At 40.0% G+C, this 27,245-nt stretch overlaps 1 protein-coding gene across 1 annotated transcript in view; it reads right to left on the bottom strand.

Annotated features, from left to right (window-relative positions):
* Window positions 1-11,231: 11,231 nt before the first annotated feature.
* The window catches only part of LOC140726228 (acyl-protein thioesterase 1-like), a 38,260-nt gene continuing 22,246 nt past the window's right edge, over window positions 11,232-27,245 (bottom strand). Inside the window, exons 6-9 of the mRNA XM_073042320.1 lie at window positions 25,280-25,353; window positions 24,045-24,146; window positions 15,667-15,843; window positions 11,232-13,101 (exon numbers count right to left, since the gene is read on the bottom strand). Of these exons, the coding sequence (XP_072898421.1) occupies window positions 13,045-13,101; window positions 15,667-15,843; window positions 24,045-24,146; window positions 25,280-25,353 (410 nt within the window). The 3' untranslated portion in view covers window positions 11,232-13,044. The remainder of the gene's footprint in view (window positions 13,102-15,666; window positions 15,844-24,044; window positions 24,147-25,279; window positions 25,354-27,245) is intronic.

Raw genomic sequence — 27,245 nt, 5'->3', positions numbered from 1 at the left:
GACGACACCACTGTTGTTGGCGGAATCAAAGGTGGTGATGACTCGGCATTTAGAAGGGAGATTGGAAATCTGGTTGAATAGTGCCTCAACCGCAGACTCTCCCTCAGTGTTTGCAAAACCAAAGAGCTGATCCTCAACTACAGGAGGAAGAGGATGGAGGTCCATGAGCCATACTCTCTGGAGTTCAGAAGAATGAGAGGAGATCTTATAGAAAAATACAAAATTTTGAAAGGGATAGATAAGATAGAAGTAGGAAAGTTGTTTCCATTGGTAGGTGAGACTAGAACTAGGGGACATTGCCTCAAGATTTAGAGGAGAACATTTAGGATGGAGATGAGGAGAAACTGTTTTTCCAGAGAGTGGTGAATCTGTGGAATTCTCTGCCCAGGGAAGCAGTTGAGGCTTCCTCACTAAATATATTTAAGAAACAGTTAGATAGGTTTTTACATAGTGATGGAATTAAGGGTTATGGGGAAAAGGCAGGTAGATGGAGCTGAGTTTACGGACAGGTCAGCCATGATCTTATTGAATGGTGGAGCAGGCTCGATGGGCCAGATGGCCTACTCCTGCTCCTATTTCTTATGTTCTTATGTTTTCATTAGGGAATTGGAGATGGAGAGGGTCAAAAACATTAAATACCTTGGCGTTATCATTTCAGAGGATCCGTACTGGGATCAACACGTGCGGGCTATCATAGAGAAGGCACAGCAGTGTCTTTGCTTTCTTAGAAGTTGGAATAGATTTGGCATGCAATCTAAAATTTTGATAAACTTCTATAGGTGCACAGTGGAAAGTATCCTAAACAGTTGCATCATGGCCTGGTACAGAAACACCATGTCCACAAATAAAAAGGTGAGTATAATCTAGTCCACCACAGGAGAAGCCCCTCCCACCATTGAGCGCGTTTACAAGGAGCACTCCACAAGAAAGCAGCATCCATCATCAGGACCCTCACCACCCAGGCATTGCTCTCTTCTCGCTACTATTATCAGGCAGGAGGTACAAGAGCCTTAAGTTCTACACCACCAGTTTCAGGAGCAGTAATCACCTGAGAACTATCAGACTCCTGATTTGGCATGGATAACTTCACTCACCTGATCACTGAACTGAATCCACACCCCACATACTCACTTTCAAGGACTCTACAGTTCTCAGTATTTTTTTTTATTTACACAATTTGTCTTGTTTTGCACATTGTTTGTTTATGTACACTTTTTCATAAGTTCTATTGTATGTATTTCTTTATTTTCCTGTACATGGCTGTGTTACATTAAATTTTGTAAAACATTGAATGAACGCCTGAACAGTTCAAAATGACAATTTAACTTTGTGAGCTTGTAGTATGTAGAATGTCTGTACAAGGTAAACACTGTAGGTTTGTTAAAGTCTAATGTTTGTTGATGGCAGCTGGATTGTATACTAACGGGGGCACCATAAACAAGGCAACTCATGCAAGCAGCTCTGGTGGAAACCATCAAATACTCCTGTTTCAGTCAGCTACAGCTGAGAACCACAACATCTGACGTCTGAACAGTTAGTAACACCTTTTTAATGTGATTTTAAAAGATCGATCACAAATTAAAATTGAAGGAATCCGAATGGACTCTGGACGTGGCGATTCCCCTTTCAGATGGTGATGCAAGCTGGCTTAAAGTTCATCTAAGAAAGCGCGGATTTTGACTTCCAATACTGACCATCTTGCTGGCAAACGTACAGTCTCTGGTAAATAAAACTGAAAATCTCAGAGCAAGAGTGCTGTACCAGAGGGACATTAGGACAAGTTGTGTTTTTTTGTTTCAGAGAATCTTGGTTAACCCCTTCTGTTCTGGACTCAGTGATACAGACTGATGGGCTCACAATACATCACCAAAATAGGACTGCTGAGTCTTTCAAGGGCAGAGGAGGTGGAGTATGCTTCATGATCAACTCCTTGTGGTGTACACACATGGCGGTTCTGTCCCCATCCTATTCACCCGACCTGGAACACCTCGTGATCAAGTGCTGAACATTTTATCTGTTGCAGAAGGTTTCAGCCATCATCTTGGTTGCGGTATACATCTCACTCCAGGCCAATGTCAAACAAGCTGTTGACGGACTGAGCAATGTAATTAATAGGCATGAAACAGCACACCCTGATGCCTTCCCTGTCATTTTGGGGGATTTTAACCAGGCCGGCTTGAAAATATCTAAATAATTATTACCAACTTATAGCACCAGAGGAAACAACACACTGGACCACTATTACACCACTATCAAGAGCATTTACCATACTATCCCACGCTCATACTTTGAAAGTCTGATCATCTGGCTGTACTTCTACTCCTTGAGAACAGGCAGAGACTGAAGACTGTAGCATTAGTAGTGAGAACCAAGAGAGGCACAGGAGCACTTGTAGGACTGTTTTGGATTGGTGGACTGGACTGTGTTCAAGGATTCATCGTGGAGTCTGAATGAGTATGCCACAGCTGTCACTAACTTCATTAAAAGCTGTGTGGATGAGAGTGTGCCTATGAGAAAATACTGTACATACCCAAATCAAAACCATAGATGAACCAGGGGGTTCATAGTCTGCTGAGGGCTAGATCTGTGGCATTCAAGTGTGGTGACTCAGGTCAGTACGAGAAAACCCTGTACAGCTTTTGGAAGGCTATTTCAAGAGCTAAGGAACAATTTCAAATGAGGTTGGAGACAAAATCGGGTGCATGTCACCCCTGGCAGGGTTTGCAGGCCATTACTTCCTACAAAGCAAAAACTAACACCATAAATGGTAGTGATGCTTCACTCCCAGACAAGTTCAACAATTTTTGTGCTTGCTTTGAACAGGAGAATAAAATTACAACAATGCGGATCCCGGCAGTGCCTGGTGACAGTGTGATCTCTGTTTCAGAGGCCGATGTCAGGCTGTCTTTCAATAGGCCCCAATGGAGTACCTGGTAGGGCTCTGAAAAGCAGTGCCAACCAATGTTCAAAGACATTTTCAATCTTTCCTTGCTACAAAAGGGCAACAATTATACTAGTACCCAAGAAGAGCATGGTGAGCTGCCTTAATGACTATCGACTAGTCGCACTCACATCCATGGTGATAAAGTTCTTTGAGAGGTTGGTTGTGGCTAGAATTAACTCCTGTCTCAGGAAGGACTTGGACCTACTAAAATTTGCCTATCACCACAGTAGGTCTATGGTGGACACAATCTCATTGGCTCTCCATGCAGCCTTGGATCACCAGGACAATACAAACACCTCTGTCAAGATGCTGTTTATTGACTCTAGCTCAGCGTTTAACACCATCAGTCCTGATTGAAAACTTCCAGAACCTGGGCCTCTGTACTTCCATCTGCAACTGGATCCTTGGACTTCCTAACCAGTCGACCACTATCTGTGTGGATCGCTGACGACCAATACTGGTGCACCTCAGGCATGTGTGCTTAGCCCACTGCTCCACTCTCTTACACCCATGACTGTGTGGCTAGGCACAGTTCAAATACCACGTGTAAATTTGCTGATTATACAACCATTGTTGGCAGAATTTCAAATGGTGATGTGAGGGCATACAGGAGTGAGATATATCAGCTAGTTGAATGGTGTTGTAGCAACAACCTTGCACTGAAGATCAGTAAGACCAAAGAACTGATTGTGAACTTCAGAAATAGTAAGAACAGGGAACACACACCAGTCCTCATAGAGGGATCATAACTGGAAAGGGTGAGAAATTTAAAATTCCTGAGCTAACCTGAACTCAATATATTGAAGCAGCTACAAAGAAGGCACAATGGTGGCTATATTCCATTAGAAGTCTGAGAAGATTTGGTATGTCTCCCAAAACAGATGCATCATGGAGAGCATTTTAACTGGCTGCATCACCATGTGGTGCAGGGTGGCGTGGGGGGCGGGGGCTACTGCACAGGATTGAAGTAAGCTGCCGAGAATTGTAAAGTTAGTCAGCTCCATCATGAGAACTAGCATCCATAGTATCCAGGACATCTTCAAGGAGCGATGCCTCAAAAAGCCGGTGTCCATTATTAAGGACACCATCATCCAGGTTCTTTGTTCTCATTGCTGCCAACAGGAAGGAGGTACGGAAGTGTGAAGGCACACACTCAATGATTCAGGAACAGCTTTTTTCCTTCGGTCATCTGATTTCTGAATGGACATTGATCCCACGAACACTACCTCACTACTTTTTTAATTTCTATTTCTGTACTAATTTAGTTTAACTATTTTATATACACGTACATACATACATACACACAGACGCATACATATTTACAGCAACCCTGATTGAGAAGTTGCAAAACCTAAACCTCTGAACCCCTCTCTGCAACTGGATCCTTGACTTCCTAACCGGCAGGCCACAATCTGTGCGGATTGGAGATAACATATCCTCCTCGCTGACGATCGACACTGGTGCACCTCAGGCGTGTGTGCTTAGCCCACTGCTCTACTCTCTATATACACTAGGCATAGCTCAAATACCATTTATAAATTTGCTGACAATACAACCTTTGTTGGTAGAATCTCAGGTGATGACGAGAGGGCATACAGGAGTGAGATATGCCAAATATTGGAATGGTGTCGCAGCAGCAACCTGACACAACGTCAGTAAGACAAAAGAGCTGATTGTGGACTTCAGGAAGTGAAAGACGAAGGAAAACATACCAATCCTCATATGGGGATCAGAAGTGGAGAGAGTGAGCAGCTTCAAGTTCCTGGGTGTCAAGATATCTGAGGATCTAACCTGGTCCCAACCCACTGATGTAGTCATAAAGAGGGCAAGACAGCAGCTATACTTCATTAGGAGTTTGAAGAGATTTGGCATGTCGACAAATACACTCAAAAACTTCTATAGTTGGACTGTGGAAAGCATTCCGACAGGCTGCATCACTGTCTGGTATGGAGGGGGTACTGCACAGGATTGTGGGAATGATGGTATTAAATGCTGAGGTATAGTTGATAAACAGCATCCAGACGTTGGTGTTTGTATTGTTCAGGTGGTCTAAAGCCTTGTGGCGAGCCATTGAGATTGCGTCTGCCATTGACCTATTGTGACGATAGGCAAATGGCAAAGGTTCCAGGTCCTTGCTGAGGCAGGAGTTCAGTCTAGTCATGACCAACCTCTCAAAGCATTTCATCACTGTCGATGTAAGTGCTACTGGGCGATAGTCATTAAGGCAGCCCACATTATTCTTAGGCACTGGTATAATTGGTGCCTTTTTGAAGCAAGTCAGAACTTTCACCCATAGCAGTGAGAGGTTGAAAATGCCCTTGAGTTGGATGGCACAGGTTTTCAGAGCCTTACCAGGTACTCCATCAGGACCTTCCGACTTGCGAGGGTTCACTGTCTTTAAAGACGGCCTAATATCGGCCTCTGAGATGGAGATCACAGGGTCATCAGGTGCAGCAAGGATCTTCACAGCTGTAGTTGTGTTCTCCCTTTCAAAGCATGCATCTGGTAGTGAAGCATCACTGCCATTCATGCTATTGGGTTTCGCTTTGTAGGAAGTAATGTCTTACAGACCCTGCCAGAGTTGCTGTGCATCCGATGTTGCCTCCAATCTCATTCTAAATTGTCCCTTCACCCTTGAAATAGCCCTCCACAAATCATGTCTGATTTTCTAGTACAGGTCTGGGTCACTAGTCTTGAATGCCACAGATCTAGCCTTCAGTAGACAACTACCTCCTGGATCATCCACGGTTTTTAGTTTGGGAATGTTCAGTAGGTCTTTGTGGGCACGCACTCATCTGCACAGGTTTTAATGAAGTCGGTAACAACTGCAGCATACTCATCCAGGTTCAAAGATGAAACCCTGAATACAGTCTAGTCCACCAATTCAAAGCAGTTCTGTAAGCGCTCCTGTGCTTCCCTCATCCATACCTTCTTGGTCCTCGGTACTGGTGCTGCAGTCTTCAGTTTCTGCCTATACTCAGGGAGTAGAAGTACAGCCAGGTGATCAGACTTCCCAAAGTGAGGGCATGGAATAGCATGGTAGGCATTCTTGCCTACCATGGTGGTGTAGCAATGGTCCAGTGTGTTGTTTCCTCTGGTACTGCAAGTGATCTGTTGATGGTAGTTGCTTCATGATTTTTTTCAGACTGGCCTGGTTAAAATCTCCCAAAACGATGGTGAAGGCATTAGGGTGTGCTGTTTCATGCATGTTGATCCCATTGCTCAGATCATCTAAAGCCTGATTGACATTGGCCTGAAGTGCTACCAAAATGACCCCGGTAAACTCATGCAGTAGATAAAAAGGACAGCACTTTACTGCTAGATATTCCAGGTCTGGTGAGCAGAACTGGGACAGCACTGATACATTTGAGCACCAAGAAGAGTTGATCACGAGGGAGAGGAGGTGTTGGGAGTTGTTAAAATACATTAGGATGGATAAGTCCCCGGGGACTGACAGAATATTCCCCAGGCTGCTCCATGAGGCAAGGGAAGAGATTGCTGAACCTCTGGCTAGGATCTTTATGTCCTCATTGTCCACGAGAATGGTACCGGAGGATTGGAGGGAGGCGAATGTTGTCCCCTTGTTCAAAAAAGGTAGTAGGGATAGTCCAGGTAATTATAGACCAGTGAGCCTTACGTCTGTGGTGGAAAAGCTGTTGGAAAAGATTCATAGAGATAGGATCTATGGGCATTTAGAGAATCATGGTCTGATCAGGGACAGTCAGCATGGCCTTGTGAAGGGCAGATCATGCCTAACAAGCCTGATAAAGTTCTTTGAGGAGGTGACCAGGCATATAGATGAGGGTAGTGCAGTGGATGTGATCTACATGGATTTTAGTAAGGCATTTGACAAGGCTCCACACGGTAGGCTTGTTCAGAAAAGTCAGAAGGCATGGGATCCAGGGAAGTTTGGCCAGGTGGATTCAGAATTGGCTTGCCTGCAGAAGGCAGAGGGTCATGGTGGAGGGAGTACATTCAGATTGGAGGGTTGTGACTAGTGGTGTCCCACAAGGATCTGTTCTGGGACCTCTACTTTTTGTGATTTTTATTAACGACCTGGATGTGGGGGTAGAAGGGTGGGTTGGCAAGTTTGCAGACGACACAAAGGTTGGTGGTGTTGTAGATAGTGTAGAGGATTGTCGAAGATTGCAGAGAGACATTGATAGGATGCAGAAGTGGGCTGAGAAGTGGCAGATGGAGTTCAACCCAGAGAAGTGTGAGGTGGTACACTTTGGAAGGACAAACTCCAAGGCAGAGTACAAAGTAAATGGCAGGATACTTGGTAGTGTGGAGGAGCAGAGGGATCTGGGGGTACATGTCCATAGATCCCTGAAAGTTGCCTCACAGGTAGATAAGGTAGTTAAGAAAGCTTATGGGGTGTTAGCTTTCATAAGTCGAAGGATAGAGTTTAAGAGTCGTGATGTAATGATGCAGCTCTATAAAACTCTAGTTAGGCCACATTTAGAGTACTGTGTCCAGTTCTGGTCGCCTCACTATAGGAAGGATGTGGAAGCATTGGAAAGGGTACAGAGGAGATTTACCAGGATGCTGCCTGGTTTAGAGAGTATGGATTATGATCAGAGATTAAGGGAGCTAGGGCTTTACTCTTTGGAGAGAAGGAGGATGAGAGGAGACATGATAGAGGTGTACAAGATATTAAGAGGAATAGACAGAGTGGACAGCCAGTGCCTCTCCCCCAGGGCACCACTGCTTAGTACAAGAGGACATGGCTTTAAGTTAATGGGAGGGAAGTTCAAGGGGGATATTAGAGGAAGGTTTTTCACTCAGAGAGTAGTTGGTGCGTGGAATGCACTGCCTGAGTCAGTGGTGGAGGCAGATACACCAGTGAAGTTTAAGAGACTACTAGACATGGAGGAATTTAAGGTGGGGGGTTATAAGGGAGGCAGGGTTTGAGGGTCGGCACAACATTGTGGGCCAAAGGGCCTGTAATGTGCTGTACTATTCTATGTTCTATGAGGCATACTCCTCCACCTCTGCTTTTGAGAGACTCTATACATCTTTCCTGACGGTATACAGTCGATCTGAATCGCTGCATCCGGTACAGAAGGGGTTCATGGAAGGGGATGAATGCTGCAAAATACAGAGAGATCCTGCTAGCCTGTCCCGGAAAGTTTAAACTGGGGAGGAAATTCTCTTTCAGCAGTATATCAACCCAAAGCACAGTGCCAGAGCAGCTATGGAGTGGCTTCAAATGAAGAAAATTGATATTTGATAATTGATATAAGAAAAATGAAGAAAATTGATGGCACAGTTAGCACCTGACCTTAACCCAATCAAACATCTCTGGCAAGACCTCAAGAATTCTGTCCACCACTGATCTCCAAATAACCTGGTAATTTGAGCAATTTTGCAAGTAGGAATGGCAAATCTTGCTTTATCATGTGCAAAGCTAATAGAGACTTGTCCAAAAAGACTACTGGCTGTAATAACTACAAATGGTACAGGAGTACTGAGCAAAGGGGGGGAGGGGGGGGGAGAAGAATACTTTTGAACAGCTGACATTTCAGTTTTTGAATTTTTAGTTTCTTATGCTTTACAATTTTGTTTTTTTGGGCTCTAATGTGGAAAAAAGATGAGCATGAGAGTCACAAATAAAAAATCTTAGTTAAATTGTTCAAAATCCCTGTTTGTAATACTCATTTATGTGTTGGGGTTGAATACTTCTGCAGGGCAGTGCATGTAAGGCTCCAATGGGATACATTTAGTGTATTGTATATATGTGGTCTCCTTATGCAAAGATTATTTGCCTAAACACACAAAATGCTGGTCAGGCAGCATCTATGGAAGAAATGAGCAGAAAATGTTTTGGGCCAAGACTGTAAAGAAAGGGGGCATAAGCCAGAATAAAAGGGAGGGGGAGGAAGGAGGGAGGAGCACCAGCTGGCAGGTGATGGGTGATGGGGGGGGGGAATCAGAATGACGTGAGAAGCTGGGAGATGATAGGTGGAAGAGGCAAAAGGATGAAGATATAATCTGAAAGGAGTGGTCAGGCAACCATAGAATAAAAGGAAGGAGGTGGGAGCCAAAAGTTGTAAGGGATGGGTAATGGGCAGGTCCTGGTAGTGGGTGAAGGGGAAGAGAAGGGGTTTCCTCTCTCCTGTCCTGTAATGCAAGCATTAATTAGAATGATTTTAGTGTTTTCATCACTTGAGTTCTAGGTGTGACCCCATCATCGAAATTTCAACACCTCTACATTACTGCAACAATTTTTACTAGGTACTAGTGCCATTAAGGACTGGAAGGAAAAATTTCTTCATTCAAGATTTGTGAAGCTAAAGAATTTCCTCTATCAAAGCACTATGGAAACTCAGTCCTTGAATAAGACTAATATTGATATACTTCTAGGTGTAAAAAGAATCCAGGTAACATGGGTAGGGTGATATATCCGAGAAGGAGGGAGATAGAATGAAAGGAAACTTGTAGAGAGTATAAAGGTCAGTATAGATAATCCTTTTCCTGTGCTGTGCATTCTATTCAATTTATAGCTTTAGCATTTAAAGAAAACATGAACCTAGGACAGAATACTTAAGAGTCAACATCAAATTATGTCAATCATCAAACCATGGACTGCTGCCTGACCTCCTGACTGCTTCCATATTTTCTGTCTTTGTCATTTTCCACGTCTGATTACTCAGTTGTCAGTGTATGACAATTCATATTAGGTGTTTAATTGCTTTCTTTGACTCTATTAAAACAGGAATAGACTGCAGCATATATTATCTTTGGTAATATATATGATTGCAGTATGACTATTCAAGCTTATTTTATGAGTTGCTCTGCTGCATACTATTAAGAAATGGTTTGTATTATTTAAATTGATGATGCCCACATTAAATTGCAAATCTGAGGTCACTGATACTATCAAACATTGATCTGATCTGAGCCATCTGTCAATGAGATATTAGTGCCAAAAATAACATAAAATTCAAAGAAAAGGCAAAAGTTATTAAGGAATACAAGCATTAAGGAATACAAGCATAATTAGAATATTAGGGCTTCATTGCTAGGGTTCTAAGATGATGTGACCCCATCATCAAAAATTCAACACCTCTAGATTGCTGCATCTATTTTTACCCTTTGAAACCAGCTCAAATAAACTCATTTGAAAGGGTAAGACTTGTATTACATTAAACAATAGCGTAAGATTAAAAAAATCCAGAATGCTAGAAACACACAGTGGCATCTGAAAAAAAAACTAACTTTTCAAATTGAAAACTATTTGTCATTTCAGATTACCAGCATCTGCATTTTTTTTCCAGTAACCATGTCAAATATGTCTATCCCGTTGAGTTTGATTTATTACCCTGTGAAATTATGGCTGAATTTCTGTTAACACTACTTTCCCATCACAATCAGGATTGTTATTCAATGACATGATAATATCCAATGCCAGGTTTATTACCCTATCCATGTTACTTGGATTCTTTTTACACCAAAAAATCTATCAATATTAGTCTTAAATATATTCAAGGACTGAGTTTCCATAGTACTTTGATGGAGATCGTTTGTTAGCTTCACAAATCTTGAGTGAAGAAATTTCTCCTTCCAGTCCTTAATGGCACTGGTATCTAGTAAAAAAGATGAAGTCACCAAAAAGGTGTTGAACTTTTGATGATGGAGTCCCATCATCCTAGAACCCAAGTAGTGATGCAGTAAAATCATTCTAATTATGCTTGTATTCCTTATTAACCTTTTCCTTTTGTTTGAATCTTATGTTAACAAACTTTTACCCTATGACTCTTAATTTTTTTTTGTCCATCCATGGAAGACCTACTGGCCCATTTCAGAGGGTATTTAAGATTCAACTATTGATATACATGGAGTCAAATATAGGCTAAACCAGGGATTCCCAAGATTTTTTTTTTATGCTGTAGACCTCTGCCATTAATCAAGGGGTCATTGGACGAGAGATGGGGAACCCCTAGAAAGTTGACAGATTTCCTCTTTGAAGAACATGATGGATTTTTCAACACAATTCAGTAAATTATTTTGTGATTAGCAGAACTAGGGAGCATTTTTCAAAATTAACTGATGTTAAATACCACAGCTATATGGTGGGATTTTTACGTTGCATCTCTGGATTGTATTCCTTGTGTCCAGCTTGATAACTACAGTACCACCCATCATATTACTTAATCCAAAACCTATATGGTGTTATACAACATTATTTTTAAACTCTTTACATTATATTGCAAACTTTCAGTGCCATCTTCAATTTGTTAATTTGGTAGTTTCTAACATGGCAAATTATTGATGCAAAGAAATGTTTCTTTTCTAATTTTGGTTTTATTTACCACTTCAGACAACGGCATTAGGGACAATCCTTTGTAAAGTTCCCAGCCCACAGAAGTTCAACAGAACAAACCAGCAAATCAGTACAAGTAGAACAGTTAGAAGTCTATTTGTCATAGGCTGGACATTTCAGTCATATGTATCTTATCCATATAAGATTTTGGTTTGAAAATATTTTAAACAATTTTAACCCAAGGAAAAAAAAAACAATTACATAGAGAATAACTAAAAATACATAGCCCAAAGAGTCATAATGGTCCAGTATCAATTGGTGGTGTATTTTAAAGGCATATTTTTAGTTCATTTTCTGAAATTACTTTATGCACTAAAATAGGATATTTATTTTAATCTTGGCAGGTATTTGTGAATCAGCTGTTAGCAGCATTTCTTCACATTTACATGTTGTACAGAAACTGCAGGTCTTTATTTCACGGCAGTGAATTCAATTAACAAAAATCTTCACACGTTTTACCCAATGAAGTCAGGTACATTTTTTGTGAACATATTCCCAAAATATTCCTATCTGCCACAATTTTTTTTTGCTACTAGATCCAATTAAGCATTATTTTAAATTTGCATGTTCATTCAATTGGAACAATTTATTTCTGGAAATATATTTTAAACTCGATGGTAAATTTGTATCTGGTTGAAGAGGAATTTCAACTTGTTTCTTTGGGAACTAACATTTTAAGAAAACAATTCCTGTACAAAAGCAAAAGATTTCAGAAATAAATTAAACATTGATAGTTAGATGCTTCTGTTAAATTCCACCATGCTACTCTGAGAATTATGAAACAAGCTTGTCACTGAAATCTGTTTGCATTTTAGAATTGTGTATTACACAAGCCACGTACAGTATTAGACCGAGATGTATCCATATTCTCATGTTTAAAAATGTAGGTAAATTCCACATCATACAAAAAGTAAAGTACACAAGCCAAATCCATCATTACAACTTTGCACAAATCTAACCGTAATATACAAATCATATAAAGATATTCCTGCACAGTTTAGAACTTGGAACCGTATATAGAATAAAACTACAATAGAACTAATAATTTCTCAATTTAGAACCGTTTCTTATATTGGTATAGCAGATTACATAATTAATATTGCCTAAACAAGCTGCATTTATTCAAATGAGCCAATAACAATTGTTACGTTGCTCTTGGCTTCATGCAGTTTTGACTACACATTAACCTGGAAACAGTTGTTCCATTAGAACACTTCTTTGTATTGTTTTTATACTGTGCTATGTGATGTCAAAATGTTTTCTGAAGAGAAGAAATGCACTTTAAAACTACTCATAATAGTACACTTATATGAAACAAGAACCATTGGGTATCAAATATGGCCTTCATTTATGACAAGATTTACTGCATTAAAATGGCAAGTGGAAGATTATAGAAATTTGTAACTCTCCTCCCCCCGCCCCAATATGGTCATACACTCACCAATACCACACTAAGTCAACAGAGAATGAATCTCAGTCTGAACAAAGCAAGAAGTAATGCTCACATTTTAGAGGAGCATCTGAGCGTGAGCATAGATGAACATCTGAAATGCTGTCTGCGGCTACTGCAACACTCATTATTTATAAACTAGTAGGCAGCACAGTCTCAAGTAATGCAAAGTTTCTTTGTGAAGATTACAGAATACAAATTCAGTAAAATGCAAATGTTAAAATGATGGATGATTGGCGTTTTATGGAGGCAAGTAAAAGAAAGGATTAGGGTCAATCATAATCAGATGCTGGTGCAGCTTCTTTAAAAAATGCTTCTGATGTCTTATTCGTTGATTGGAGGTAGCTGCTTTTCAATGAACTCTTTGATATCCAACATTTCCTAATTTTAAAACAAAAAAAATTGTTAGAATTGTTTTAATGAAACAGCCAAAAACTGGCTCTAATATAATGTGACTATCAGAATATCGACACCTGTCCTCCACGGGACCGTGAATAACACTAAATAGAATGCAGTTCAAGGGATTATATCAAGTAGAGTCCAGCCCCTAGTATAAAAAAGCTACTTATTAACCACGAGGACCCCTACTCCAATTATAATCACCAAATACTGAGCTCCAATGCACCATTTTAAGCCCAAATATCTTTGTACTCCACTCTGAAACTAACATATCTCATGCCTGAGTTGGCTTCCTGACCTTTGTCATTTCTCATTCTAATCTAATTTAAAAAGTATATTCCTCTTACACCTTCTAATTCCAAATAATATAAGAAACAAATAAATGCTTGTTTGCTTCATCACATGGCTTATTTCACAACTACAAAATGTAAATGCTTTCTTGAAATCCCTATTGCCATGAAGATTGATCATGGAACTTTCCAACTACTTATTAATGGTACATGAGTATCAAAAAATATATGCCACCTCTAAAAGTTATATTTTCTTCTCCGATCTTTTCCTAAGTCATTGCATTTACAAGTTTACTGCCTTACCTGGCAGTTAACCAACTTCTAGATTGCTAATATCCTTGTGATTTTAGTAGCAAAGAACGAGTCAAACAGCTTGTGCACTGCATTTTGTAAATAATTAGGTTCTTATTTCACTAGAGTCCATTGTGGGAAGAATAGTTTGATAGGGTATATTGGTATAAGACAAAAGACAATCATGATCAAGGGATATTTGGATGCATGTATTTTCTAATGCAGCCCACGAAATAAAGTGGGGTTTTGTTTTTAAAATTCAGGCATGTAGGATTATCTGGTACAGGTTTCCCCCGTTATCCGAAGGTAGACCATTCCTATGAAACGGTTCGTAAGCTGGAATGTCGTAAAGTGAATAAGCAATTACCATTTATTTATATGGGAAAAATTTGTGAGCATTCCCAGACTCAAACAATAACCTACAAAATTATGCCAAGTAACATAAAACCTAAAATAACAGTAACATATAGTAAAAGCAGGAATGATAGGATAAATACACAGACTATATAAAGTAGAAATACTTTTCTGCAATCATTGCAGCACTGTCTAGTGTAGCGAAAATTTCATGCAAGCGCTCTCGGCGGAAGCACTCTCTCTGGTAACCTTTAAGCTATGAAGCTGTCAAATCATACCAAATAACACATAAAAATACACAGCCTACATAAAGTAGAAATAATGTATGTACAGTGTAGTTTCACTTACTGGAATTGGGAAGACAGCGAGCACACTGATGATGGTGTATCGCTTGGCAATTTTTTCCAATAAATTGCAGTTATGTCACAGATAAACACTTGCTTATACGAATAACCACCTTCTGTAATTACTTTCTTCAGTTATGCTGGGAACTTTTTGGCAGCTTCAGTATCAGCCGAAGCACTCTTTCCTGTAAACGTTAAACTATGAAGCTGCCCTTGCCTCAGAAACCGATCAAATCACCCATGACTACCTTTAAATTCCACTTCCGCAACACTTTCGTCACCATCGTCCAATGCTTTCTGTTTCAGCTTATTAAAAAGACTGACTCCTTAAGTATAAGATAACTTAACGAAACACCACACTTTGTACACCCATCAATCCACTCAAGCAGTAGACTTTCCATTTTATCCATTATTGGATGCCGACTAAAAGAGACCACTTTGCTATGAGCAGAACCAATAGTAACATCGGCAGCTTTCAAGATCTTTCTCTCTGCCTGTAAAAAGTGCGAATGGTGGACAGAGGCAAGTTCAGCATGAGGACAATGTCTTTACTTCATTCACCACGATCGAAACGCTTAATTATATCTAGTTTTATGCTAAGTGTAACACTCTTACGAGCTCTTTTAGGCTTTTCCAATAACTTAGAACTCATCTTGCTAACAGATGCACAAAATAAATTGAGATAAAGCACAGTTGCTCACAGGCACGTGTTTAAGCTATGGTGGCTAGAATGCAGTTCCGGGGGAGGAGCTGCTCGGGGTGCGCACTTTTATTTTCGTAAAAGTGAAAACAATCTTCAGCTAGCTAAAACAGATAACTAATGTAGGTCTTTTGTAACAGTGAGCTGTCGTAAAGGGAACGTTCGAAAAACGGGGGCCACCTGTACTTCCTTCATCAGCCTGACTTAGAATAGTTACCCCAAAACACAGAATCCAATAAAAATGTTTTGGTCTATAAATCTGCATGATATAAAATAATTATTTAATCACTGAGCCAATGGGGTAGGAACACTCAGGTGAAAATGGGGTCAAAGGGGAACGCAGAATAATCATAAATATCACAAAATTATTAAAAGGTCTTTAGTTTTATTTTGAAAAGAACAATTCTGCTATTTTAAAAGGGTTATGAGGTAATATTTAATTTCTTTTAGTCTTACATTAAAACATTTAGATAAAGTGGCTATTTTGTCATTCATTCAATACAACCATAATATTTGACAATTTTTTTTGAATATATTCAACTTCAACTTAAGATTTTTAAATGCTTACCTTAGAACAAGAACAATGCATCACGTTTGGGTAGGACTTGAAAATGACATTTTCTGGATTGATGATAGTTTTTAATTTACTAGAAGTAAGATTACCAAATGCTAGAGGCACAAGCTGGTCTGCCTCTCCATGACACTGAAGAATATGAATATCCTTGTTCGGACTATTAGCAGCTGCCTGGGGAACAAAACAATAATAACTAGTAGGACATAGAGATTCACTGATTAATAAAAATAAGTAGGAATAAAAGTTGTGTGTGAAACTCTCAAAACACCTGATGACCCCAAGTTATATCATTGATGATACGTTCAGAGCATCCTGAGATACATTCTTTAAAAAAAAACACATAAATGAAAATCCTAGAAAATAAATATGTGAAGGTCATGTTTCCATTTAAATTTGTACATTCTTAGTCAAATAGTCAATTTTCAGCAGATATAGACTGAAATGATTACTATTTAACCTTTCCATTACATGTGGCAAACATAGCTCAAAAACACTTTGATATACAACACTTGCAAATGTATAATCAAAATAATCCATTAATAACAGTATTTTTCTTCAAATGCATTACAAATTTTGTCATTGTGCAAGATATCGATGCCCACAATTTAACTGCATAAATCTCACTATATTACTGAGGTAATCATGGCTAGATAAATCATGGCAGAATTTTAGTCAAATAACTGGGTTTGGACAGAGAACTGCTGGCAATAAATCTCGTTTAATAAAAATTCCTTCCTAAGCTTTTGCTATTAAGCAATATATAGTAAGACAGAAGAATGCATTATAACTGAAAACATAAATATATTGCAAGTTTGTAGTTGAAACAGCAAAGGAACACACTTTTCAACCTTAAACATATTCACAATACAATTAGGAATGGGTACTGAATTAATAATTGCAGGATCCATGTGTCTATTTTCTGTCCATTGGAGCCATGTATATAATTTTAGTCTATTTAACTTGGTGGGATGTTTACTATGGCACTGTCACGTGGGTTAGGGCGTGGTAAAAGCAAATGAACATATTTACATTTTGTGTTAGCTATTTGTTAGCCACGGTCAATGATACTTTTTGTTGACTGCTTAAATATGTTTTGCAATTGGAATGCTAATGTATGCTTAGTTTGACAAGTTATATTGTTTAGTTATGCTGATTTGAATTTAGTTTTGTTAGTTTAAAAAAAAAATCGATACAAGATCGTTCATCTTTGCTGGTTTCTTATTAAAAGATCAAATGTACCCTTTCGATCTGGAAATTCATTATATGGAAGCACGTCATACAGTGTCAATTACCCTGGTCTCGTCTCTCAGTGGTATTGGTTTGTCTTCCAATAACCGCTACAATACTTAATGAATCATGTAACAAACTAACCTTATGATAGTGTAATGTATAATTGAATAGAGAAGGAACTGTTACAGTTAGAATAAATTCAGTTTTACTTAATACAAGAAATAGGTAAAAAAGATTTTAAAACTTGCACTTCGTTGCAAAGGAATCAAGAACAGGATCAAGTTTGATATCACCGGTATATGTCGTGAAATTTATTAACTTTGCAGCAGTAGTACAATGCAATACATAATAGAAACATAGAAAACCTACAGCACAATACAGGCCCTTCGGCCCACAAAGTTGTGCCAAACATGTCCCTACCTTAGAAATTACTAGGCTTACCCATAGCCCTCTATTTTTTTAAGCTCCATGTACCTATCCCAAAGTCTCTTAAAAGACCCTATCGTTTCTGCCTCCACCACCATTGCCAGCAGCGCATTCCACACACTCACCACTCTCTGAGTAAAAAACTTACCCCTGACATCTCCTCTGTACCTACTCCCCAGCACCTTAAACCTGTGTCCTCTTGTGGCAACCATTTTAGCCCTGGGAAAAAGCCTCTGACCATCCACACGATCAATGCCTCCCATCATCTTATATACCTCTATCAGGTCACCTCTCATCCTCCTTCGCTCCAAGGAGAAAAGGTCGAGTTCACTCGACCTATTCTCATAAGGCATGGTCCCCAATCCAGGCAACATCCTTGTAAATCTCCTCTGCACCATTTCAATGGTTTCCACATCCTTCCTGTAGTGAGGTGACCAGAAATGAGCACAGTACTCCAAGTGGGGTCTGACCAGGGTCCTATATAGCTGCAACATTACCTCTCAGCTCCTAAATTCAATTCCACGATTGATTATATACACCATATGTCCTCTTAACTGCAGAGTCAACCTGCACAGCTGCTTTGAGCATCCTATGGACTTGGACCCCAAGGTCCCTCTGACCCTCCACACTGCCAAGAATCTTACCATTAATACTATATTCTGCCATCATATTTGACCTACCAAAATGAACCACTTCACACTTATCTGGGTTGAACTCCATCTGCCACTTCTCAGCCCAGTTATCAATGTCCCACTGTAACCTTTGACAGCCCTCCACACTATCTACAACACCCCCAACCTTTGTGTCATCAGCAAACTTACTAACCCATCCCTCCACTTCCTCATCTAGGTCATTTATAAAAATCACTAAGAGTAAGGGTCCCAGAACAGATCCCTGAGGCACACCACTGGTCACCGACCTCCATGCAGAATATGACCCATCTACAACTGCACTTTGCCTTCCGTGGGCAAGACAGTTCTTCTTCCACAAAGCAATGTCCCCTTGGATCCCATGCCTCCTTACTTTCTCAATAAGCCTTGCATGGGGTACCTTATCCAATGCCTTGCTAAAATCCATATACACAACATCTACTGCTCTTCCTTTATCAATGTGTTCAGTCACATCCTCAAAAAAATTCAATCAGGCTCGGAAGGCACGACTTGCCCTTGACAAAGCCATGTTGGCTATTCCTAATCATATTATCTCTCTCCAAATGTTCATAAATCCTGCCTCTCAGGATCTTCTCTGTCAATTTACCAACCACTGAAATAAGAGTCACTGGTCTATAATTTCCTGGGCTATCTCTACTCCCTTTCTTGAATAAGGGAACAATATCCACAACCCTCCAAATCCAAAGGAAGCTCTCCCGTCCCCATTGATGATGCAAAGATCATCGCCAGAGGCTCAGCAATCTCCTTTCTCGCCTCCCATAGGTACATCTCATCTGATCCCGGTGTCTTATCCAACTTGATGCTTTCCAAATATCCTCTTTCTTAATATCTACATGCTCAAGTAATCTCTCCCCAGTAGCCTCAGCAAACCTCCCCACCAGGATATTGGTCCCCCTGGGATTCAAGTGCAACCTGATCTTTTTGTACAGGTCACACCTGCCCCAAAAGAGGTCCCAATGATCCAGGAATCTGAATCCCTGCCCCCTGCTCCAATTCCTCAGCCATGCATTTATCCTCCACCTCATTCTATTCCTATACTCACTGTCACGTGGCACAGGCAGTAATCCTGAGATTATTACCTTGGCGGTCCTGCTTCTCAACTTCCTTCCTAACTCCCTGTAGTCTGTTTTCAGGACCACTTCCCTTTTCCTACCTATGTCATTACAATACATAAGAATAGAAAAAATGAATTAAAGTATTACTCCACTTGGAGTACAGTGCTCAGTTCTGGTCACCTCACTATAGGAAGGATGTGGAAACCATAGAACGGGTGCAGAGGAGATTTGAGAAACCCAGAAGTGCTCTTCTAGCACTTGTTGCTTGAGCATGTATAGACTTTTTTTTCTTGTCATTATTCCCTAAACAACACAGTATAACAACTATTTACATAGCATTTACATTGTATTAGGTATTATAAGTAATCTAGAGATCATTTAAAGTATATTGGAGGATGTGCATAGGTTATCATGGATCGGGATCGAAAAAACCCAGAACTTCTCTTACTAAGTAATTCGGAACAGGTACATCCGGTATTATTTAGTGTCAGTTAGTCAAACATTTATCTTAGTATATAGTATATATTTTATCTTTCTATGCATATGAAACACTTAAGAAACATATGTATTTCAACAACTAAACCACTGCGTTGCTTAGTAATAATTGTAGCTTTCATCGGGGTAGGGCCTTTCTCACTTTATCAATTAAAATTGTTCCGATCGTTGACCGACTGTAGCCTAACGCTTTTCCAATGACTGATGGTGTTTCACTTCTTTCCAATCGCTTTATTATTTCCACTTCATTTTCAGTCGCGATCGTGATTATTTTTGTGAACAGAAACAGTGTGAATTCAGAGTTCCGCCAGGTCCTAAAGACCACCACACTGAGACAGGTTAAATAAGGAACTCGAGCATCCTTGTTTTTTGGTATCTGCACGGGGTCCCGGAACCAATCCCTTGTGGATAAGGAGGGAAGGTGGGGGGGAGAGAGGGGGGGAGAGAGGGGGGGAGAGGGGGGGGGGAGAGGGGGGGGGAGAGGGGGGGAGAGAGGGGGGGAGAGAGGGGGGGGAGAGAGGGGGGGGAGAGAGGGGGGGGAGAGGGGGGGGGAGAGGGGGGGGAGAGGGGGGGGGGAGAGGGGGGGAGAGAGGGGGGGAGAGAGGGGGGGGGGAGAGGGGGGGGAGAGGGGGGGGGAGAGGGGGGGGAGAGGGGGGGGAGAGGGGGAGGGAGAGAGGGGGGGAGAGAGGGGGGGGAGAGAGGGGGGGAGAGAGGGGGGGGGAGAGAGGGGGGGGGGAGAGAGGGGGGGGAGAGAGGGGGGGGAGAGAGGGGGGGGAGAGAGGGGGGGAGAGAGGGGTGGGAGAGAGGGGGGGAGAGAGGGGGAGAAGAGTGTGTGTGTAAAAAATAAAGGTTACATTAACTAATTAGTGCAAGAATAGAAATAGAGTTGAAATAGTTCTCGTGGGTTCAACGTCTATTCAGAAATCGAATGGCAGACAGCAAGAAGTTGTTCCTGAATCATTGAGTGTGTGTCTTCAGGCTTCTGGACCTCTTTCCTGATGGTAGCAATTAGAACAAGGCATGACATGGGTGATGGGGGGTCCTTAATGATGGAAAGGGAGGTACAAAGGTCCAGGCTTTGGGGCTTTTTGGTCAGAACTATAGGAACTGTAGTCAATAAGCAGCATTCTGACATAGGTACTTGTATGGTCCCGAAAATCCAAAGCCCTGTGAAGAGCCAAAGCGATTGCATCCACCACAGACCATTTGCGGCAATAGGCAAATTGCAGTGGGTCCAGGTACTAGACGAGACAGGAATTCATTCTAGCCATAACCAACCTCTGAAAGCACTTTATCACCATAGATGTGAGTGCTACTGGATGATAGTCATTAAGGCATCTCACTATGCTCTTCTTGGGCACTGGTATAATTGTTGCCGTTTAGAAGTAGGTGGAAACTTTAGCAATGAGATATTGAAAATGGCTTTGAACATCTCTGCCAGTTGGTTAGCTCAGGTTTTCAGAGCCCTATCAGGTACTCCATTGGGGCCTGTCACCTTGTGAAGGTTCACCCTCTTAAAAGACAGCCTGATGACAGCTCTGAGACAGAGATTACAGGGTCACCGGGTGTTGCGGGAATCCACAAAGCTGTAGTTCAGATGCATATAGAATATTATCCCATATTCTTCATTAAATTCAAAGTTGCATTATGATTAAACCCACTGGTTTATCATAATACACTAGAGAAGGGGTTCCAAACATTTTTATCCCACGGACCCCCACTATTAACTGTGGGGTCAGTGAACTCTAGATTGAAAACCCCCATACTAGAGTGAAACTGAAAGCCAAAATGACCAATAGCTGTGATTTAGTTGGTAGCATTCTCTTCTTGGTAGTTAAGAGTTCAAATACTTCTTCAGAGAATCAAGTACAAAGTTAACACTCCAATACAGCACTAAGAATGACTGCACTGTTCGATGTGTCATATTGTATATGGCACATTAAACTGAGACTTTATTAACTCTTGCATGATGATAAAAGATCAAATTCCACTCTTTCAGGGGCAGTTATCCCTGATATCCTGGTCCAAATTAACAATATTTTGCTCTGTATTCATCATTATCATCTTTTCAAAACGAGTTAATAATCTCCAAGACCCAGGCCTCCATACTTGCTTGTGTAACTGGATCCTCACTTTCTTCTCTATCAGACACCAGTCAGTTTGGATTGGCAGCATCTCCTTCACAATCACTATCAGCACAGGTACACCACAGGGCTGTGTACTTAGTCCCCACTATACTCGCTTAATACCTATGACTGTGAGTGCAAGCACAGCTCCAATGCCATATTCAAGTTTTTGACAACACAACTGCTGTTGGCCAAATCAAAGACGGAGATGAATCGGCATAGAGGAGGGAGATTAAAAATCTGGTTGAACGATACCACAACCTCACTCAATGTTGGCAAAACCAAACACCTAACAACTGACCACAGAAGGAGGAAACCAGAGGTTCATGAGCCGGTTCTCACCAAATGATCAGAGGTAGAGTAGTATCTTTAAATTCATTGGCTTTTTCAGTTTTGAGGATCTGTCCTGGGTTCAACATGCATATACCATCATAAAGAAGGCACAGCAGAATCTCTATTTTCTTAGAAGTTTGCACAAATTCAGCATGTCATCTAAAACTTTGACAAATTTCTATAGATGCGCAGTGAAGATTATCCTGACTGGTTGCATTGTGGCCTGTATGGAAACACCAATCCCCATGAATGGAAAAACCTTTATGGATACAGCCCAGTCCAACACAGGAAAAGCCCTCCCACCATTTTGCACATCTACAGGGAGCGCTGGCACAAGAAAGCAGCATCCATTGTCAAGAACCCCCACCAGAATCAAGAACAATTATTAACCTTCAACCATCAGGAGTTAGATTCAGCTTGGATAACTTCACTCAGCTCCACACCGAACTATTCCACAACCAATGGATACACTTTCAAAGACTCTAAAAGCTAATGTTCCCAATATTATATATATATTTTTGTAATTGCACAGTTTGTCTTCTTATGCACATTGGATGTTAATCCATCTTAGTGTGTAGTTTTTTTTACTGATTTATTGATTCTATTGTTTCTTTGTAAATACTGTGATTGCCTGCAAGAAAATGAATCTCAGGGTATGTTGACATAATGTACTTTGATAATAAATTTACTTTGAACTTTGAAATAAATTTCTCCAAGAGATATAAATATAAGTTACTTGGACATCACTAATATTATTGTCATAATAACATAATTGTCAGTGTGAAGTTCAGTGAAAAAGGGTGCATGGATGATTGATAAGGGCATTTCCCACTTGGAATTAGAATGAAAATTCAAAAAGTTGTTATTCCACTCAGACTATCCCACCCCTTAAGTGTGTTAAATAATTTCAACTGATGCATTTTCAGAAAAAGACCAGCTGCTGGGAATAGTGTTGTTGCAGAAAGCTAGGGCATGAGTCTCTGAGGAAATGACGTCCTGTGTTTGTAAGTTAAATAGTCCTAACTGAGGATGGTGCCAGTTTCCAGTGGCAAGCCTCTACAGGATAGATCCTGGCTTGTCTAATTTCTTTTAACTTTTGACAAAATAGATCTTATTAAGTCCGGATTCTGTTTGTGACCTGTTCCTTCTGCAGGATGCACACACAAGAATGAAAGTTGCATTTCAGAAAATGCTCAAAACATCCAGGTCATTTCAAGTTAAACAATCTGACTAATGATCTTCAACCTGAAAGTTGCAGGAGCCAGATGGCTGCAGATCACAGCTCATCTTTCCATAGATGCTGTCTGACCCATTGAATATTTCCAGCATTTACTAATTTTATTTCAGATTTTCAGCATCTACAATTATCATTTAAATATGCCTTGCATGCTGATCAACTTTGCAGATAACGGTCTCATACATCAGATACATGACAAATCTATAAGTTTCTTAATGGACTTTAAAAATCCAAAGGATGTCTCAGATATTGAAGAAAAAGCCTTTTCTAATTGAAAATTGATAATCTAGCACACATAAACATGGCAACATGTACAGAACTTAAAGAATTTTTAGGCCATTTTAAATGCCTAAGAATTCAAAGGATAGGAATCTCCATCACAATAAATCTAGTTTAATAGTTGAAGTTAGTTGTTTACTATCTTTACAACAGTCATAAAATTGCACTACTTTTTCCTTAAATAATGTGACTGTTTGAAGTATAGATTTAAGGATTCCATGACTGACTTCACTAATGGATCAGTAATATTACCATATTTGTGATGATACAAGATTTCCACATATGACCAAAACTAGATATGGAAATTATAGTTGCCAAACTAAAACAACCTTTTATATACAGTTTTACTACTTCTTCAAAAAAAGGTTTTTCTCTGCTTTCAGTGGAATCATTTTTTCTTAAAATATACACTATCACTCAAGTTTAATCTTCAAAGTTTTTCCCTCTTATCTTGCAGAGTGGAGAGTGCCACAGATCTTTAATAATGACCCAAACGAAGATATGGTTATTTAATTAGTACCTCTGGAAAAGCATTCCGAAGTGGAAGCCAACAGCTAAGGGCAATCACACCTCCAAGCTTCTGATGTGTTGTCAACGCTGTGTACAATGACAGAGCACCTCCCTATAGAATAAATTAAACAATGAAGTTTAATAATCATTAAATGCATTAAATAGACTTATCATTGCTAACATTTTAATGCTGATGCTCTAACTGAAGCTTAATTTTTTTTATTAAAAAGTGCTCTGGCTGATATTTGTCGATCCAATAAGTCATCAAATAAGGATAAGAACAGAATATGCTGAAAACACTCAGCAAAGAATGGAGGAGTTGTCAATAGCTGAAGAATTTGAAAACAATTTCAGAAGGCTACAATTTGCCCAGATGGAAGATGAGGCACATTCCTCAAGCTGTCTTGGGCCTCATTATATTAGTTCAAGAGACCACATACAGAAAGCTTTTTTGATCCGTATCAAAACTGGCCATTCATTATAGTGGTTCAGTTTTTCTCTCCATTTGTATAGCCTAACCTATTGGGCTTGTCCTCCACTTCAGCTAATACCACAAAGCATCATGCGTTTTAACTGCCACATTAGCCCATTTAGTCTATGCAGCTCTTCCCAACCTTGTTACTGAGAATTAACTCTTCCCTAGTTCTGAGAAAAGGTCTTTAACATGAAGTGTTAACTTTTTCACTTTCCATTGATGCTGGTGACATGTTGTTCCCAGCATTTTCTGTTTTATTTCAGATTTTATGAAATAACTTTTAAAAATATTTTCATTATTGTAAAATAGGAAATAATTCTAACTTTCATTTGAAATTTAATCCAGTAATGAATTCTATAATGAATAACTCAATCATAGTTAGAACATATATGCCCCATCTTAGAATGAAAAGCAATCTAATGATGCTCCATTAGAAAGTTCAGAAAAATCAGCTTGCATTTGTTTTCTAATTCTACATTGTTAGCTTTAAAAATATTTAATATGCTGATTATATTATTTCTAATACATATAATTCAGAAAAATGGAAAAACTGCAAAAAAAAAACACAAATTAAATAAATGTGTCAGTAACAGCTGGGTTCCAAGACAAACTTTTTTTTGTGTCACATCAGGCCATGTTTTAAAAATTGACTGGAAGGGGACACTGATCAATGCATAAAGAAATTATTGAAGTTACTTTCTTTGAAATTACAGGACATCTTTGAAAAGACCAAATGAAAACAAACACAATGTCCGATGAACATATTTTACCTGAGAAAATCCTCCCAAAATAATTCGATGAGGTGGTATTCCATTCTTAACTTCAAGATCTATCATTGCTTTAACTGGAAAAAAGGTGATAAAAATAAACAGATGTTGCACAATTTCATGTAATGTATCAAAAATATGGAATTTGCTTAGTTGCAGTTGAAACTGACTTCCAAATTTACATCAACAGGTTATCTAAGAAAACCCTCGTCTTTCAACATCCATGTGAAATCTTCAGATTATGTAAACATTCTTTTCTCCATCAATTCCAAAGTCCAACTCCACAATAAATACCCTTTCTGCATTTCCTACCAGTTTCTGATCCCAAAAATATAAAGATTTCTTAAGTCACAAATGAAATTTCCATTATTCTGACCACGTTGTTTTATCTCTTCTCAGTCTGCCTTTAACTACTGATGATGCCCATTGCTTCACTCCTGTGCCAATGCCATTTCCCTACTGCCCGGTTCCTCTTTCACTTGATTTCATTACTTGAAATTGTAAAGCAAGAAAAACTTTGAAAAGAGTGAGCTTACTGCTTTTGAAAAGGCAAACCGTGGGGGGGTGTGTTTCATGGTAAACTCTGTAGTGCTCCAATGAGGTGGCTTTGTTGTACTCGTGTTTCCCCAACCTGGAACACCTAACGATCAAGTGCCAACTATTCTATTTACCAGGAGATTTCTGCTCCGTGATCCTGACTGCAGTTTGCATACCACTATCGGCTGACTGTAATCAGGCACTTGAGATACTGCGTGCTGCTGGTACCAAACAAGAAACAGTCCACCCCAACGCATCGTCAGGGACTTCAATCAGGCTTGTTTTAAGAAATCTCTGCACACTAGACCACTGTATACTATGATAAAGAATGCTCACCGTACCAAGCCCAGACCACATTTCAAGAAAATGTGATCACTTGGCTGTCTTCTGCTACCTGCATACAGAGGTAGCAAGGGTCCAGAGATAAGGACAACAAAGAGGTGGTCTAGGGAGGTGGAGGAGAGGCTACAGAATTGCTTTGAATTGGTGGACTAGGGCGTGTTCAAAGACTTATCAATGGAGCTGAATGGATACAACATGGTTCTCACAGACATTACAAAAAACAGCCATAGACGAGTGTGTTATCAGAAAATCATTCAGTCTTCCTCAATCAGAAGTCCTGGATTAACCATAAATCCGCAATCTGCTGAAGCCCAGATCAGAGGCATTTAGGTCCAGCAACCACGGCAGTTGTCAAGAAAGCTGTGTCACGGATGAAGTGGCCATTCTGGACCAAACTGGAATCAATGAAGGATGCTCGATAGCTTGAATGCTATTATCTCCTGCAAACTGAAATCAAGCGACATAAGTGATAAAAGTGCTTTTCTCTCAGATGAGCTCAATGTATTCTACGCTTGCTTTGGCTGTCAAAGCTTAGAGGAACATTCATAAACTTCCACAGACCCCGATGACCTTGTAATTTCATCATCTTGAGACGGACATGAGAGCATTCTGCTGGAGGGTGAACATCCAGCCCAGATGGGTTACCTCGCAGAGCACCAAAGACCTGGGCAACACACACAAAATGCTGAAGGAACTTAGCAGGCCAGGCAGCATTTTGTGTATCTTGCTTTGGATTCCAGCATCTGCAGATTTTCTTGTGTTTGTGATTCTACTAAAGACCTGTGTTGATCAAGTAGCTGGAGTATTCAACAATATCTTTAACCTGTTGCTTTGGCAGTCTGAGGTATCCACCTATTTTAATCAAGCTTTAATTATACCAGTACCTAAGAAAAACATGGTAACCTGCTTCAATGACTATCATCCATTAGCACTTACATCCACAGTGATGAAGTGCTTTGAGAGGTTGGTGATGAAACATATCAACTCCTGCCTAAGAAGTGACTTGGATTCGCTCCTGTTTGCCTACTGGCACAATAAGTCCAAAGTAGATGCCATTTCATTGGCTCTTCACTCAACTCTGGAACATCTG

The sequence above is a fragment of the Hemitrygon akajei genome, chromosome 1, assembly GCF_048418815.1.
Source record: "Hemitrygon akajei chromosome 1, sHemAka1.3, whole genome shotgun sequence".
NCBI classification, from domain to species: Eukaryota; Metazoa; Chordata; class Chondrichthyes; order Myliobatiformes; family Dasyatidae; genus Hemitrygon; species Hemitrygon akajei.
Note: the sequence above shows the minus strand (reverse complement) of the source record. Positions and strands in the feature narration are given on the sequence as shown.